This window comes from Poecilia latipinna, unplaced genomic scaffold, assembly GCF_001443285.1.
Source record: "Poecilia latipinna isolate Pla-1442-1.1 unplaced genomic scaffold, P_latipinna-1.0 Scaffold2233, whole genome shotgun sequence".
Classification (NCBI taxonomy): Eukaryota; Metazoa; Chordata; class Actinopteri; order Cyprinodontiformes; family Poeciliidae; genus Poecilia; species Poecilia latipinna.
In genome coordinates this window covers 44,463-62,443 of record NW_015114849.1, presented here as the reverse complement: position 1 = coordinate 62,443, position 17,981 = coordinate 44,463, and the positions used below count along the sequence as shown (strand labels likewise).

At 39.0% G+C, this 17,981-nt stretch overlaps 1 protein-coding gene and 2 long non-coding RNA genes across 5 annotated transcripts in view; 2 read left to right on the top strand and 1 right to left on the bottom strand.

The window, feature by feature from the left end:
* plxnc1 (plexin C1) overlaps positions 1-17,981 on the bottom strand; it is a 33,747-nt gene that overhangs the window by 6,748 nt on the left and 9,018 nt on the right. For 2 of the 3 annotated variants that reach the window (XM_015018112.1, XM_015018111.1), the window contains 16 exons: positions 15,455-15,496; positions 15,201-15,334; positions 14,502-14,681; positions 11,876-11,984; positions 11,626-11,802; positions 11,377-11,544; positions 10,137-10,233; positions 9,958-10,059; positions 8,593-8,696; positions 8,473-8,514; positions 8,264-8,388; positions 7,454-7,655; positions 5,820-5,966; positions 3,637-3,805; positions 1,948-2,048; positions 398-473 (listed from right to left, as the gene is read on the bottom strand). In XM_015018112.1, coding sequence (XP_014873598.1) covers positions 398-473; positions 1,948-2,048; positions 3,637-3,805; positions 5,820-5,966; positions 7,454-7,655; positions 8,264-8,388; positions 8,473-8,514; positions 8,593-8,696; positions 9,958-10,059; positions 10,137-10,233; positions 11,377-11,544; positions 11,626-11,802; positions 11,876-11,984; positions 14,502-14,681; positions 15,201-15,334; positions 15,455-15,496 — 1,975 coding nt within the window. Of the gene's footprint in view, positions 1-397; positions 474-1,947; positions 2,049-3,636; positions 3,806-5,819; positions 5,967-7,453; positions 7,656-8,263; positions 8,389-8,472; positions 8,515-8,592; positions 8,697-9,957; positions 10,060-10,136; positions 10,234-11,376; positions 11,545-11,625; positions 11,803-11,875; positions 11,985-14,501; positions 14,682-15,200; positions 15,335-15,454; positions 15,497-15,690; positions 15,767-16,099; positions 16,203-16,277; positions 16,624-16,691; positions 16,785-17,981 lie in introns of those variants that run through there. The other variant, XM_015018113.1, reaches the window with a different exon arrangement.
* LOC106936879 (uncharacterized) lies at positions 5,909-8,377 on the top strand. The gene is made up of 3 exons (XR_001422246.1): positions 5,909-6,782; positions 7,460-7,603; positions 8,299-8,377. It is a non-coding gene; the product is annotated as an uncharacterized LOC106936879 (long non-coding RNA).
* LOC106936880 (uncharacterized) lies at positions 11,604-16,727 on the top strand. The gene is made up of 4 exons (XR_001422247.1): positions 11,604-11,694; positions 11,870-11,950; positions 16,162-16,286; positions 16,651-16,727. It is a non-coding gene; the product is annotated as an uncharacterized LOC106936880 (long non-coding RNA).

Here is a 17,981-nt window from a genome sequence, read left to right as displayed (position 1 = left end):
ATTTTATTTGATTTGGAAGTCGAGGTTCCAGAGTCTGAAGGAAGAATTTAAGTTGTGTGTGACTTCAGTCAGAATGGACTGAAGTCAGAATGGACGGTGGAAACTTCAGTCTGGATCTCAGTCATCAGCTGTGATCCACTGAGGTTTATCAGGTCAGAGGTCAGCAGACTTTATGATTCTTTAGATTCTAAAGAGTCGATTTTAGCAGACATTTATTGTAGCTACTGTTTGTTGTGAGGAGGAGGCCTTTACCTCAGAAGAAACATTAAATTTAGAACATCAGAGATGATGATGTTCACACCTCAGAGGTTCAAAGGTATAAAAACATGCGACATGAATCTGCCACAGATGCTTTCCGTGGCTGAAAGCGAAGCCATGACAGAAACTTAGTTCTTACCTTTCACACTCCCCTGTGCACTGAGTGGAGGATGAGTTTTCTTTGACAGCACTTTTATGGTGGCCCCATCATTAACCTAAAGCAGAGCAAACTCAATATGTTACACATGGAAAAGCACAACCACAACAGACTCAACCAATCAGCTGGCCGGTGATTGGAAACAGAAAACGCCTCTGAAGCGGCTAAAGACTGAAACCTGGTTGGTTTTTCTATTTTCACTGATGAATCAAAACTGAAAACCATCTTTTTTACTCTGCAATCACATAAACATGACACCATATTCTGCTACTCTGAGTTTCCAGTTTAGTCAAAATCAGATAAGCTGTTGTCAGACGCGTTACTTATCTTGCTACATGTGGTGGTGAGCCGAGAAACATCTCATACGGGTCCAAACGAGGGGACATGAAGTAGATGTCGAATATCATGACTTGGAAGAATGTGTGTTTGCCAACAACAAACACGGTTTGTTCCACTGCTTCAGGAAGCTGGGTGTTATTTTAGCTGCTTTATTTCTCATGCACTTAAAGCTCTGAGTTCCCAGAGTGGCCATACAAATATTAACTGTTTTTTTATTGCAGCTGTGTATAAAAGAAATATTCAATCTCCATTTTCTTTTTTATTTTATTCACTCAGTTCTAAACACCAATAGTTCATGGAACAACTAAAAGAAATTCTGAATGAAAAACAACAGACAGATGTATAAACTTATATCTGAACCCTATTTTCTACTTATACCTAAATATTAGCACTGGGTGAACTATTGGTGGTGTGAAAAAAGCAAAATGTATTATTATGTTTACAGGCAAAAGGAAATGTGCACATCCATTGTTGTTTCCTTGGTTAATCATGTGAACAAAAGCCACATGAGTGAGTCAGCCCAGGTCTTGAGGCCGTGACGTCTTGAGAGCATCTTCCCCACACAGACGGTGACCCCTGATCAGGGCCGCCCCAAGTCTCCATGGGGCCCTAAGTGGCTGCTTAGTTTGCTTCTGCCTTGGGCCGGCCCTGCCCCTGAACCCATTAGAAGCCATTAGGAGACACTTTCTTCTCATCCATTTGCCTTTATTATTATTATTATTTTCTTTTAGATAAACAGCTTGACCCTTTCTGGATGCGATGACAAAAAGATGATGGGATTTTTCCATTTCCTCTCTGTACCATGCTGTTGGCTCGGAGGACAAATAGTTTCATTCTGTGTAAACTGGGCCGAGAGTTTGAAAGAAAGTGGAAGTGAAACTGAGTGAGCGCGCTCAAGAATAGCTCCTTCTGCTCACCTTAATGCAAGACTTTCTGCTCAGACAAATTTGATGATGGTTTAAATGAACTTTCCGTAACATTTTAAAGTTACGGAAATTTGCTCCCTGTTATAGACTATGTGTGTTCTGCTTTAACTAACCGGACTCTGTCAACCAGCACTGACTCAGCGCTGCAACACGACCTGCATTCGCTGCACTTAATAGAAGTCTGGAGCCACAGCCCACATGCAGACGTGTCCATCCTCCTACTTGATGACTGAAGTAAGACTGAACTGAAGTCGTCTTTGTTCTCACCTTGTAATGCCTGAGTGTGTTTAGCTTCGTCACGTCCCCGATCACCTCGGAGCCTCTGTCCACCTCCTGAAGAGGAAGAAATGATCCATCCCTCTCGTACTCTGGTAGAATACAGGACAAAAAACCTTATTAATTTAGATATTTTAGTTTCAAAACAAAGTATCAACACGTTTGCCTTCCGGCCACAGGTCACTGCAGGAAGGGGACCTTAACCACAGTGTGGTTTATTTCTAGAAAAGAGAGCGTTTCCTAACACAGAGGAAAAGTTGCTAAATTACTCAAACAGGAAGAAAAGGGATATTTGCTGAAGAGCGGAATAAAAATAAAACACAAAGTTTGGTCTTCTGTCACAGATACCAGCGTCGTAGTTTAAATGATTCTGGTGATATTGGCTCAGTGGGTAAACTGATGACCCTGTTATGAAAAGAATGAACTGGTTTTCTTCTGTACTTATTTCAGCATTTTAACTGAGGATGAACTGGTTGCAGTTTTCTGACCAGTCGACACTCTGTAAGAAGCCTGACCTGCTGATTCCGGTTTTGTCTGAAAAGTTGCTAAATGTAGCAACAAAGTTGCTGAGTTGGCAGCAGATGGGTGACTGTCGTTAACGGCTCACATGACAAAGCAAAGCAAAACGGGCAGAGGCTGATTTCAAGGCCTCTGCAGAGGTAAATAAGAGCAGATGAAGGAAATCTGGGCTGATTTATCTGTGCACCTCTAATTTTAGCAGGTTGTTTTTAAAACAAAGTGTTTCTCAAAACATTTATCAATAGATCTAGCAATGACACAATCCAGAGAACAAGACCAGAAGCAGGTTGCTCCAGCACTGGTAAATAGTTGTTTTCTTTAATCCATTGAATCTTGGATCTGATAGAAACCCAACCTGCTCACCTTACATGGATCCTACAAGTTTCTTTAAAAAAGTCTTCATCTGTGTTGCACCTGAAATCTTATAGATTTAGATTCTTCACTTTCCACAGGACAACTGCAGAGATTAAAACGCATTTAATGACATAATCTGGATGCTCTGATAATCTGGTGGTTCCAAGTGGGCCAGACTGTCTGACTCTGTGCTGACCTGGTTCACATCTTACTTCACAGATCAGAACCAGTTTGTGTTGTTAGGTTATGGTGAACAGATCACACCATGTGGAGAACCTCAAGGCTCCGTCCTTGGGCTAATTTTAATCATCACACTGTTAACTCATTTTGTGAAGTATTACAACTTCCCCTGCAGTATCTGGACTGATGACATACTGCTTTTGACATCACTTGGCCCATACTGTGGTAGTCAAGAGGACAACAATAAACAGGTGAATATTTTCATTTTCTTGGGTCTAAATACATTTCAGAGTTGGTGGTCTGGTATGAACCATGTACAGCCCTCAGTTTATTAAAGACCCCATCGCTTTAAGGTTTATTTTGGCTCTAGTGGTGATGGCTGTGTCAAGGACTAAGGTCTCCATGTGTGGGTTGTGCTTGAACCCTGCACCCCCCCAACTTTACTACATCTGAACCACAAAGTTCTATAAATTTTCCTAAAATTGTCATTCCTTTTTGTTTGTGGTTTATGTCGTGTGTCATTGTTTTTGGTGCATCAGGTCTTTTATCTGCTCCTTTGTTCTTCCTGTGAAGGACCCTGTGTGTGAATCCTGCAGGCTGCAGCACATTAGTGCCAGTTTCACTCACCAACATTGACATCTCTGATCGAGGTGTTATACGCGAAGCCAAACTTGGTTTTGAAGGTGTTGAGGATCTTCTCTTTGAGCTGCTCCACGGTGTCGCAGCTGAGGGCGTCCACCTCCAGAGGCTCGCTCACCTCTCCATCACTGCCCACTGCGAACAGCACCTTCAGCTTCTGGAGGTGCAAACACACATAACTTCTCATTCATCTTTTTCTATGCCTGCATAATAAAGAATCATTGATCAATCACAATCACATGTCAAATCTATACGTTTTTGCTCCTTTTTTTTGTCATACTTTTGTGTTTTCAAGTAATTTTTATGTTGATAACCTGAACAAAAACATAAGATACACTTTTCCAATAATGGCTATTTATTAAGGGGAAAAAACCTCCTATCCTCACCCACCTGGTCATATGTGAACGTATAAATCTCTCCAATCATGAATAGAATTCTAAGACCAAAACCCCTTCAGAACAAAAGTAAAAGCTTTAGGAAGATCTGCTTCCTGTTGCATCTGCTTTAAAACTAACGACATCCAGAAAATGACAAACTGAACATAAAACATGGTGGTGGTAGGGTGATGGTCTGGGTCTGCTTCTGCAATCTGGATCATTTCTCAATTATCACGACGACATATTCTGAAAATCCTGGAGGAGAATGGCAGCCCACCGGTCCAATGCAAACCTTCAAGATTGCGCCCAAATGGATTGGAATAATAAAACACTAAATAAATGTTAAAGTGTTTTTCAAGACTTTAAGTTCTGTTTATTTAGAAATTGTTAAATGTGAGTGGGATCTCTTCCATGTTAATGAAATGATCTGGTGACATACTGAGTTCAGTTGCTTTTCAACAAACTCAGGGAATCTATCAACTTTAGCTTGGAAGTCTGCTGGCAGTTTCTGATACTCCAATGTCTGGAATGACTCTGCTCCACCAGCGAAGTGTGCAACAGGGCGGCGCGAAGCGGAGTCGCATGCAGTAAACCTGGGGTGAGAGAGAGGCGGTTGTGGTGCGTGTTGCAATAACGGCAAGACGGCCCGTCTGCAAAATCATTTCCATTCCTCCTGTGGTCCTCTAGCTGTTTGCAGATGGTCACTATCTGCAACCATCACCATCTGGTTGTAGATGATGATCAAGAGTGACTTGTAAAACATACAAGTTGCTCCTGACTATAAAGACAGAGGATCAGTCAAACTATAGAAAAATAGTGCAACTGCACATCTGATGTTATCACTGATCACTGATTTGATGCAACTAACCACACATTTACTGACAGCTGTGTTCTGAATGATAAATCACTGAACTATTTAACACTTAATGCAGTTTATTCAATGCTATCAGTTTACCAATCAGAGAGCTGCTAAATGTGTAAAACACCACTTTTACCAGCAAACTGAGCATTTTATCACACTTCAAACATCTCATAATATGGCCTTATCAAGTCTGTAGTTTGATTTTCTACTTTTCCAAACATTTGAGATGTTTTCTGATGGATCTGCCGATTTTTTAATGGTAAATGGGAGTAAATTTGTTGTGCTATGCATGTTCAAAGGAAAGAGAGGAAGTTAGTTATCAGTTCCTGTTCCTACAAATAAGTTGACTTAGTTCCATAGATGCATTCACTTCAGTGATTATACTGAAACCTTAATAACTTTACAATAATAAAAATTAACACTTGGTAAAAAGAAAAAAGACAAACAAAAGTGTAAAATGAGTCTATTTGAAAATGTTTGGTTGTTAAGACAGTTTTCGATCTAGACTCTGTAGTTCTGTTTTAACTAAACCATAGAAACCAAAACAACAGAGAATTAGGAAGCGTTGGTTTGTGGGGCGTGTTGAGAACCATGCAGAGTTTTAGCATGAACCATCAGGCCATGCAGACATAGAAATACCTCTTAAAATAGTTTTGGGTTTTCCATTACAGTTTAGTTTAATTTCGCTGTGACTTTTTGTCAAAGTGTTTTCTACTTTTTTATTAGTTATTATATTGTTTAGTTTTAGTTTAGTTTTTATAACTTGTAATATAAGTTTTTTTCATAAAAAATTTCACATCAGTTCAAAAAGCTACTAAATAAACATTATTTATTTCAGTTAAAAATGGTTTCTCAATTTCAGCTTTTGTTATTTTGTTAGTTTCAGTTAACTATAAGAATCTTGGTATGTGTGTGTGTGTGTGTGTGTGTACCAGCTGGCTGAAGTCCTGAGCCTGCCACAGCAGCCAGTCCTCGCTGAGTGTGTACAGAGCTTTCTCCGTCACGCAGTCCACCGGCCCTTTGGAGATCTGATGTGTGAGCGCGCTCACCAACAGGAACAGATGCTGCCCGACACTTTCCTGCACAACACCAGAGATAAAAATAAAATAAGAACATCAGCAGCTGACTAACTTACGCACATCAGGTTTGTGTAGGCTCGAGTTTACTTTGAGCTTCTTGTTGCACGTGGTTCCTGTGGTTACAGAAAAAGCTTGGCTTAGAATATAATCAGCCACAATTAGCATCCAGCTTAGAGGCATCTTAATAAATACATATATAGCTGTGATAAGCTGTGTGGTTTTTTGCACTTGTTTATCTGAAAAAGTTAATATCAAATCATATTTTAATATCAAAGATGACCTGAGTAAATAGAAAAAGCTGTGCTCAAATAATAATTATTAAGAGTGAACCAAACCAACTGGCGCTACATATGTGAAAGAGGAAATGGCTCCTCTGACTGCTATTTGGTCGTCACCCTTGAATCTGGTTGTCACCCTGGTAACAGCAGCTGCTAAGCGCTGCTGCTAACAGGTGGTGAATCTTTTACATCACTGTGGAAGAGTTTTAGACCGTTTCTCTTTCCAGAATTAGTTTATTTTGGCCACACTGGGAGGTTTTCAAGCATCAACACCCAGACTTTAACTAGGCCACTCCAAAATCTTCTTTTCTTTCTTCCTTTTTTTTTGTTTTGCATTTCTAAAGTGTAACAGGACACACACCTCCCAAAATGTTCAGATTAGTTCACAGATAACTTTCTAAAAGGTCTTTGTGATTGTAAACATGACTTAGTGAGGCAGAACGATGTGATCTCTTGTGGTGGTTTTGGCATTAGATCCGATGCCATTTTGTCACTTCTCTTTCTTACTGCCAAGTCATGACCGCCGACCTTAACTGAGGTAAGTGAGACAAAGGGCTTTAGATGTTGCTCTGCATTCATTTTGACAGAATATTTTTTCCCAGGGCGTCCAGTTTGGTCTGGATAGATTCATCTTTAAATAAATTAAATTGTTATTTTATATTTACTTAAGTTATCATTATGTGATATAAAAATGTGCTTTAATATCACACAATGTCACACTTCACTGTGAAGTGTGACAAACAAGCAGAAACAGAGACAATCTGTATTGAATGGGGACATTTTAGCAGCTCTGTGTGCCAGACAAGGCAGTTTTCACAGAATTTACGATACGAGATAAAGATTCTGAACAATGCACTAATTTTATGTCCCCTCTGATAACTGTCCGTAGCCATAGTCACGTTTCCTATAGGTAAGGGAAGTAGTTTTTTAAAAATGTTTTAAGTTGCACTTCTGGGTAAAGAAAAAACATTCAGAGTTTCTCAGTATTTCTTTTCCCATGCTTGTAAAAACTGTCTGAACCGAAGGCGTCTGCACTGATCAATGTTCATTATTTTACATCTTAACAACAGAAACCATCAGATGTGCATCAAAACTCGTAGATGGAGATAAATGAGTGAGAATCATCAGACTGGGATCATAGCAGCTTCACTGTCTCTGACTAGCTACACAGGAACAATCAGACCGGTCAGACAGTTTTCTTGAACCGACCCGCAGGAAGCCGTAGAGGCAGACCGACACCCAGTTGGTCAGCAGCTTCTCCACCGTGGACTCAGTGCGCCTCAGCAGCAGTTTGGGCTGAGCGGCGGCGCTGTTCTTCTGCATCAGGTCCTTCAGCAGGACCTCCATCACCTCCGTCAGGTACGACAGGTTGCCGTGAAGCGCCACGGTGAGCAGAGACGCAAGTGTGCACCTGAAGGAGAGAGACGTTAACTGAACTGTCCACTGCAGAAACACAAACCTTACCAAGTATTTTTTTGTTTAGTTTTTAGTTCAAATAAGATAAAAAGTAACTCACAAGGAACTTTCCTGCAAGTTATAGGAGCTGGTTTTAAGTGAATAATGCTTGAGTATAGATAAAAAGTATCTTACTGCTGCCAATTACAATCTCATGTGGCCCAGCTCAGCGTATACATGAGGATGATTGACAGCGCTAAGCCCCTCCTCCTGGCTCTGATTGGTTGTTTTTTGTCGGGACTGGTGCATTTCTTCAGACGGTAATAGTAGCTCAGGAGGATGTGGAGATCAATCTTTTCATGGATTATCTGTTTTACCTGTTTCCAAAAAACATTTTTGTGCGTGTGTTTTTTTTTAAATTTTTTTATTTATTTTTTAATAAAAATTACATACTAGACCTTTAAGGAATTATTGACTCAAAACCAGCTACTATATCTTCCACAAATGTTACTTTTATGTTAGTTTTGTCTTATTTCAAGCACAAGAAACAGAAACTTCCTGGTAAGATTTGATGTGTTTTGCAGTGATAAGCGTTCCGTTTGTTCATCCGGTCATCAGATTTACTTGTCTTTGACGGTGAAGCTTTTCTGCTCCTCTAGCGCGTGCACCATGGTGGTGAGAAACAGCTGGTCCTGGATCAGCCTGGAGAACTTCTGGCAGTGCTGATCCAGCTCCACCTTCTCCACGTCCTGATTCCGGATCAGACAACAACAAACGTCACTGACGCTGTGTGAGAGCATCAAAAAAGAGCCGCAGCTGCCATCCATGCTTACCTGACCAATGTCTTTGATGCACAGCTTAATTAAAGAATCACTCTGGAAAACAGAAGGTAACTGTTATATATCCGCAGGGTATCAGTGTGATTGGTGTTGCAGCACACGGCTTGGTTTCACCTCAGGGAAGAAGGTTCTGGAAGCAAAGTGCTTGTAGTCCAGGAAAGGAATGGCTCCGACGTTTTCCATCAGGTCAGCCTTTTCTGTCTGCAGATCTATGAATCCTGTGAAGGAAACACACAGTGGAGGAAAGGCAACACTAACAACTCACAACACGGCTAACATTTCTTGTTCTTATCAGCTGGTAACGCGGAAACGCAACAATCAGTTTGCAACATCACAAAGTTTATTGATACTATATCTGAGTAGCTCAGCAAAAGCTGCAGTCAAGCATGGGTTTCTGAAAATGGCTTCCGTTTACCGTCAGGTCAACTGGAGCAACAATTTTCAACTTGTGAAAAAAGGAAGCGCTTCAAAAAGGAACTGAGTTTGTGTTAGACGCCCAGGGAGGTAGAAGAGTTGAAAGCGAAGTGGTTGAAAAGGGACAAAGTGTGTAAATGTTTCATCATCAGCTCTAAACAGAAGCCAGTTCTCTGTCACTGGAGGGGCAGCATGTCACACAGAACCTGTATTAACATGAAAAACTTTAATATATGATTTATTTCTGTTCTCATTGAACCAGAACAACATGAACACAACGTCTCCATGGAAGGTGAAAACAAACAGCAAATATTAATATTTAGCTGCATCTATTTCACTCAGTTAGGCTCATGAATCATCTGAGAGACAAATATAATTCACCTAAAGTTCTGTTTTGGAAAAGATTTAAGCCAACAACAACAACAACAAATCCACTCTAAGGACATCAGGATGTTATATTGGCTTTACTAGCAGGAAGTTTGTTTCTGATAGGAAATGAGATGGGGATCTTTTAAGAGATAATAAAACAGTCAGTGATTATGAATATGATTTGCTTTCATTTACATTATATAAAAATTCAGTGGAACAATCTTTAGAGACATAACAGCCTTCACACACCTTCAGCTGCGTCCACAGATTCTCAACCAATTCAAATTATAAATGCTTTATTGATCCCAAAGGGAAACTAAATGTTGCTGCAACTCAAATTATTTGAGATTCTCTAAGGAGTTATTATAGATGGTAATGGCCGTGGGAAGGAAGAATCTCTCGTAGCAGTCAGTATTACAGCAAACTGAAAATGTCTCTGACTGAAGGCACTGTTTCTATGACAACCTCATGAAGAGGAAGGCCAGGGTTGCTTCTATGACTGGGTCACTTCAACATGTTGAACAAATTAAGCTATTGCTTAGAACCTAATCCACCATTGGCAATGCTGAGTCAAACTAATTGACCTCAGCGTAGGACGTGTTTAGGATCAGATTAATACACATTAAGCCCTGATGAATGCAGCAGGTAACAGAGAACAAAACAAACCTATTACCAGACTCAGAAATAAGGACTGACCTTGTCTGATGTCATTCCTAATGTCACACTCCAGGTTTTCCATCAACTTGTTCATCCTAACGGTGAGCTGTTCCCGTTGTCTTCGGTAGACGACAAACACCACTGAAATGAACGAGCCGACATGTAAAGAGAAATATCCAGCATGTTGTTGGTGGAGGTCAAAACCACGGTACACTTACCAACCAGGGTGATGGGGATCAGGAGTATGATGAGCAGTATTAAAAAATAACGTCGAGATGATGCGTTCAGTGTTATAGATTCATCTCCATATGTTACCTGTAACAGACCATAATCACAATAGTTGGTAACACTTTATTGAAGGATTGTACGCATAAGACTGACATGAAACTGTCGGGCAGTCATTCATCCAGCTGCCCACCATGTTTTTGAGATAAAACATGTTTATAATTGACATGAAATTTGAAAACATCACTTGATAGATATGCATTATTGGAAGACTGGCAGATTAATACCTAAACACCAACTATAAAGTCTTTAAAAAAGCAATCATTAAAAAATAACTAAAATAAATGAACAATCCTAAGCCTGGTAGGGGCACAAGTACAGCCTGGTGGCCCGCCAGGCTGATAATACACTGAGGGAAACCCTGCAGGTGTCATGTCATGTTTATGACAGTCTCATGTCAGTTTTATGTACACCCCTTCAAATAAATGTTACCCAGTAGTTCATAGAATAAACAGGTGGTACAGCTTTAACTAATGCTGAAACTGTTATCAAGCCAAAACGCTTTCTAAAGCATCCATCACATAAAGCATAAAGAGTCACAATGAGCCACCAGACAGATCAAGCTAACAGGTTGAATGAATGCTACAGAGACATTCTTATAACATAAAGACACTGGATTTGATTCTAGAAGAATCTCATCTAGTGTTTTTGTCATTTTCAAATTTTAAAATAAAATCATAAGGAACACAAATAACTGGTTGTGCCAAACTTTGACTACGCCAGTTAAAAATTTTCCTTTTTTAAATTCAATCCATTTTGTGTTTTTGCATGAAGACCACAGACCAATTTGGACCAGCTTTGTACTTTGTAACTCCTGGTTTTGTTCTTTGATCAGCCAAAGCTCTGCAGTTTTCCTACATCCTGCTGGTTATGTGGTCAAACTCACGGCTCCTGTTCTGTTTCTTTATCTGTTCCTGGTTCGACTTTATTTTCTGCATTGTCCAGTTTTCTTGCTCCTGGCTTCAGTTTCTGTAGCCTTTGTTTTTATACAACACTATAGTCATTTTAGTTTATCTGCTTCCATTAACATGTTCTGTTCTGTTTTTTGTTTCTTCTTAACCAAGTAATGTGAGAAACTGCTGGGGAAAGGCTGGTCTAGTTACAGCTAAAAACACAGGATTTCAACAGCACTTCAAATTATTAAACCTATACTATTATAAATTTAGGATTTACCTTGATCATATCAATGTCAGAGCTTTGCAGGTCTTTGATCTCACAGATGAAGGTTTCTGTCATTTTGTTGATTTCTTCAGGTATTATGATGCAGGAATGTTCAACTTCATTCTGAATTCCCACAACCAACAGCTCTGCTTCTGTAATCTGCAGCTTGTCTGCCTTTTTCTGAAAGAACAAAACCAGTTTCCCCTTCAATAATAACATCAACATGTCTGAGTGAACAAATGTGGACAGAACCTGCCGTACCTGAATAGTGATGCGGACATCTTTCCCCTCCTTCACTGCTGTGAAGCTGGTAAACTCTGGGTCAGGATAGTAAGTTATTTCCTTAGAGCACTCCAATGTTTTATTGGCTACTTTCAGAAACACGTTGCTGCTGGACACCGGAGGGTTTTTGGCTGCAGGTGTTTTATAGACGAGAGTCTGTTGAAAATAAAAACGTAGCACCATGTAGTTCACTGTATGCTGATAACAGAGTTTCTGTCTGCAGAGTTACCTGATAGCTGCTGCTCATCAGAGGCATGACTTCCTGCAGGGTGGGGCTGTGTGTGATCCCCTCCACCAAATTCAGGTGAGTCCCAGAAATAGTGACCTTCCTGCCCCCACTGGAGGACACAGATCAGTTTTTTAACAGCACAGTACATGTGATTCTAACTGTAGATTATTATTTACATTCAGTGGTTTGAAAAAGCATTTAATACTTTATACATTTATTCTGTTTCTGCTTTTGTCACATTTAAATGTTTCAGGTTTTCAAACAAACCAACCTGGCTCTATGTGAGCCGTAATAACTGAACTTCACTCGCTCCTCTTAGCAGAACTAAGAGGACCTTAACCAGGGTGTTCATGTTTGAACATGTTTGAACATGAACACCCTGGTTAAGGTCACACCACAACATTTCAGTCACATTTAGATCTAGACTGTGAACAGGCCAGAAGTAAAATCAGTTGTGGTTTTGCTTGTACACTTCACTGTCTTGTTGAATAACAGTAACTGCACTCCTCCTTCAGGATTGTCTAGCAGGAAGCAAAACTCTTGGTTCCACCAACTGGTTCACTGTCTAAAGCAGTAAAACATTCCCAAAGCATCACACTACCACCACCGTGTTTCACAGTCGATATGATTCTTTCTCTGAACTGTTCTGCTAGTTTTAAGCTATATTTAATTTGACATTCACCTCCCACATCTTGTCAATCCACAGAACAGTTTCCACAAGTCTTGAATCATCAAGATGACTTTTTATTTTTTTTGGCAAATCCAAGATGGACCTTTATGTTATTTCTGTCCAGCAGAGATTTTGGTCTTAGAACTCTGGTCTTTGTTATAGAATCAAAATGATTTTTGTTGTTCTTGGTTCTTTTGTAGCTTCCTGGATGAGTCACCAATGCCGGTCACTCTTGGTTTGAACTTTAACTCACTCATGAAGACATGTGTTGTTTTTTTGAGCTCTTTTAGCTCATTTCATGCTGTCAAACTTGTTTATATAAGTATTTTCTTAATTTCTTAAATTCTATATCTTAAGAACACTTTAAAGTTTTTGGTCTGAAGTTCTTGTAGTTTGTTCAATTCCTCATTTTTTGGCCTCCATGTTTTCATTTGTCAGTTGGCAGACAGGAAAGGGGCCCAAGGCAAGAAGAGGAAGACATGCAAGAAATTGTCCGATTACATTTAGAACTGGGCTCATGGTGCTTCACTTCCTCCTCAGGAGTTTCATCAGCTGCAATACTGCCTGACATATTAATAAGTATGTCAAACAATAAAAAGCTAAAATACATTTAGCTGTTCAGATTTAGAAAATATTCCATGAATGTTCAACTCATGTTTTTAGCAATGCAAATACTGAATGACGAAAACACCAATGCTTATGGTATTGTTATTTGTATGTTTACAACAAAGTATCCCATTATGTTTCTGAAACTGTAGAGTAACACTAATGGATTCAGTCATTGCATTTAAAGGGGAAGTAATGTTGAAGTGAAATGGGTTGTTCAGGAAGTGTCAGTTTTCACATGTAATAGTTACTACAACAGTTGCTTCAACAAGTTTCTGTAAACTACACCAGTTACAAGGGAGTGGGGGTCAAACCAAAATAATTGGGGGTCTTTGGCTTTTATTGTCCTTTTTGAAAAAAGGAACAAGTTGGGAATGAAAGTGGAAGTCGGGTAATACACGTCTGTTTGTTCAAAAACCTTATCAGCTGGGTTCAACTGTTCACATTTTCAGATGACCACTGATTATTTAGTTGATTCAGATGAAATCTATTTATTCCTTTGATGATCAGCAAAAATAAGATCCAAATGGAAAGGAAATGTCAGCACATTACAAAAACACAACATCCTACCAAACATTTCTGTATATTTTCTACACTGGAAATGATTCACAAGCAACGTAAAAGTTACTTTTCAGCAAGATCTGTAAGCTTGTTTTAAGTAATTCTTGAATGTAGATAAAATGTTCTTGTTCCACTGGTAGATTTTTTTTTAAAGATTGATTTAAAACAAACTCCTATGTCTTGCTGAAAAGTTACGTTTAAGTTAGTTTTGTCTTATGTCTGTCTCAAGTGTACTGGGATGTTTGCACAATAAACTAGACAGAAATACTTGGTAAGTTTGTGTTTATTGCAGTGAGATGCTGTGAAGATCAAGTGTGCAGGTTTCCTTAAACAGAACAACCTGTTAGAATCCATCTTGTGGTTGGGGAACAATTAAATGCTTGGTAAAATTAAAAGTCAAAACTTAATTTCCATAATCAAATGAACTTCCACACATGAAGGAAACCTCTGAACACCTGACTCACTATAAAGTCACAGTGTCAGCGAAACATCAGGTCAGCTGAGAACTTGATTCAACAAACATCAAGTTTGTCAGGAGTCAAATGATGAAGAACAAAATTCATCAAGAACACAAACTAAGACTGTGTTATAGATTGGTTTTAGAGGGTACATGTGATTTATAAAGTTTAAGGAGGTTCAACAAAAAAAAATCAGGATGTGTGAAGTTTAACCTGGCCTACAGATCAACTTTTGGTTTAATAAATTAATTAATATTATATCAGAGCATGGAGCTCTGCAGATGCTGGAAATTGTTAATCTATATATTTCGCAAAAAAAAAGTTTAGATACCTTCTCCAGCTGCTGCTTGGTGTAATATCAGTGCAGGCTGGTGATGTCTGGTAAGTAACTGTGAAGTTGCCGTGGCAACTTCCATCTGGCAGGAGAACACAGACTTTGACCAGGCCTTTAGCTTCTGTGCTGGGAATGTGGAAGGTCAGACTGGAGCCATTGTTGCTTAACACAGGAGATCTGAGAACACAGAGACAGAAACTGAAAACTATAAACTAATATCAAATGTATCACAAGTCAAATCACGTTTATTTATATAGCACACTTCCGCAACAAGGCAGCTCATAATTCTTTACACCAATAAACATAATACAGTAACCAGTTATGAAAGAAGTAATAAATATGTGATCTGTCAGCAAATTCACTCTGAAAACTGACTGCAAGATGCTAAAAAAATCTCCTAAAACAGGAAGGTCACCACAGGGCCCACAGGCTCCTGCTGCTGTTCATGTGAAGATGCATGTCTGACCAATCAGACAGAGGCTGCACATGTAACTTTTTCTGCCACATAAGGTAAGAGTTGCTATTAGAGAGGAAGGTTACTGAACCCTCGTCTCAGACAGAAAACACACTTTTAAGTCATTCAATGTTTTCTCTGAAATTTAATAACTTTCTTTACCCTAAAAGATGAGTGAACATGTATTTTAAAGGACACATAATGTTTCCACATGACTGTAGTAAAAAAATAAAACGACTCACTCCTTTGGGTCACAGTCCAGGTCAGCTTTAATCCTGACTCTGGTCACATCTCTGAGGTTACGACCCGACAGCACAGCCTGATTTCTGCCATAGAAAGACACAACACTGGGAGAGACGGAGAAGATCTCTGGTTCCTGAAGGAGCAGAAAATTCAAATGTTTCACATTACCAAAGAGTTATACTGAAAATATAACTTGTTGGTTTTATTTTCAATATAACCAACTGAATTCAGATCAACTAAAAATCTGACTCACAGAAAAGTTCCTCCCAAACTGCTCAATGTTTGTACAAATGTCCTGCAGAAGGAAAGAAGTGAAATTTATCACTTTATTTCATGATGTTGTTCCAGACAACATTAGTCCAGTTTAACACAGACTGTTAAAAAATACAATAGATATTCATGTTAAAGAAGAGTAATTATGTCTAACAAGCACTCCCTGAGAAGAAACTTCTCTAAATTTCATAAAATCATGAAATATTTCATGATTACGTTGCTGACTGCATCAGAGGTCCAGGAGCAGCTGTTCTGTCTCCATCCACATCCTGCTCTGATGCACCGCTGACACCTGGACAGAAAACAGGCCAGTTTGATCTCAGCTTTACTCAAACATTACAACACTTGATACAGATTCATTTAGAAACAACAAGCTGCACTAATAATGCATCATTCATGTTAATGAAACATTGAGCAGAATGAAGCTTCTCAGGATTCAACATTAATCTTTTCCTTTCAGCTACAAAAGGATTTAAATATCAGCTACAATATTTGTATTATTCAGATTTTATGCAGAGTAGACCTCCATGTTGTTATGAAAACACTGGAGTTAATTTATACTGTTAGACTTTATGATGATATCAGCTGTTATTAAATCTGTATTCTAAAACATAAATGAACTTACAGGTGAAAACTTGGTTGCCCCTGGATACTGGAACAGTTGATCATCTTTATTTGTTCTGACAGAAATGTGTCTCCAAGTCTGATCGTCACGGTAACGTCAAGATCTGAAAATCAAAGATAAAGTATGGAACATTAACAGCTGAAACAAAATGTTTAAAGACTTCCTGACCATCACTGACCATCAGCAGGTATGGGGTCATTGAGAATGCAGGTGCATTGTGGGTACTGTGGTTTTGGTCCTTGTTTTTTACAAAGCTGGGTGGAGGTTGTAGCAAAATTACAGGTGAAGTTAGATTGAGTCTTCTTCTCCATAGTCAGGTGTGATTGGATGATTATTTTTATCTGAGAAAAGAACAAATATAAAATTATTATAATAATAGTTCCAGATGAAAACAGTCATAAATATATTAATAACTCACCTCTCCTGTGGAGTCCTTCAGAAATCTGTGAGAAACTATTTCCTGCTTGGATTCATCAGGGATGGACAGCCTCTCTGAACCTCTGCAGTCGTCTTTGAATGAGCAGCTGAAAAATGTAAATGTGTCATCATAGAGTTGAGATGAAGGATGGAGCTGAGATGAAGTTTCTCTGACCTTTTCTCAGAGACACACCAGACACAGAATGGATCCTGGGCAGAAAGACAACCCTTCACATTTTGGTAAGTTCTGCAGTTTGACACTGGAACACGTTGAACCTGGAGCAGAACACCATGTTTCAGAAACACATCAACAGGCAGGGTAAGTGAACGCCACATGAAGAAGCTCCAATCTACCTGGTTTTTAAACGGCACATAGAGATGTTTGTGATCCACTGGATCCAGTTGGAGATTTGGAAACACTTTGTTGTCTCCACTGGTTCTGAGGAGGATCTGTGGACAGGAGGGCTGGTACTTCCTGTCCACAGAAAGCTGATGACAACAACAACAGTGTAGGTTAGAGATAGAGGATGTATTAAAGAAACAGGGTTGAATGGAATTCCTATGCAAAAAGCCAAAAGAAATCTGACATTTGCATATTCTATTTTAATTTTGAATCATCTCTTTCTGAGGCTGTATAACAATTAGCATAATAATTTTCAAATTTGAAAGACGCTCTTAAAGAACAAAGAGCTTGTTGGATTGTGTTTCTATTTAAATAACATCCCTGGTCCTCTGTGGGGTTTGTCCAGGTTAAACCCTGTCATCTTCACAGTGACATAGTTATGGTGTTCATAAATGATTCATAAAATTCTGTTTGCTACTTGTTTTGCTAAAACAGTTTTTTTCCTCCAGTTGTTAGTTTCCCACCCACCTTGATGAGCTGTCCATCTGCTGTTCCAATGAAGAAAACCATCCAGTTGTTCAGCCTGACGGCCAGAACAGAACTCATGAAGTTCTGCTTCAAAAGCACAACCTTTGGTTTCAGGAGCCGAACTGACTGAGGAACAGAGAGAATCGTTTCAACATTTTGTCTTGTTCTTTGAATTGTAAACTTAGGGAAGATTTATACAGAGGGTTTGGGACAGATTCTAATAAGCTGGCTTTGAATGACTATATTTTATATCTAAAATGACACTCAGAAAACTAAACAAACACAAACATGTAGACACTGCCAAAGTTCATAAAGATGGTAAAGTTAAAAATTTTTGAAAATGGTTTAAATTAAGGTAAAAACTGAACACAATAACAGTTTATTTAAAATTATTCAAAAGTGAAAAAGAAATGCACTGATCCATGAAGCCATACCAACCTTTACATTATAAATATAAATTACCCAACCTTTCCACTTATTGAACATTCTCTGTCTTATTTGAATCATGCAAAACTCTGCTGAAGATTCTCATCCAGGACTCAGTAAAACAAGACATGAAACATCAACACTGAAAGTAGTTTATGTTTAATACAG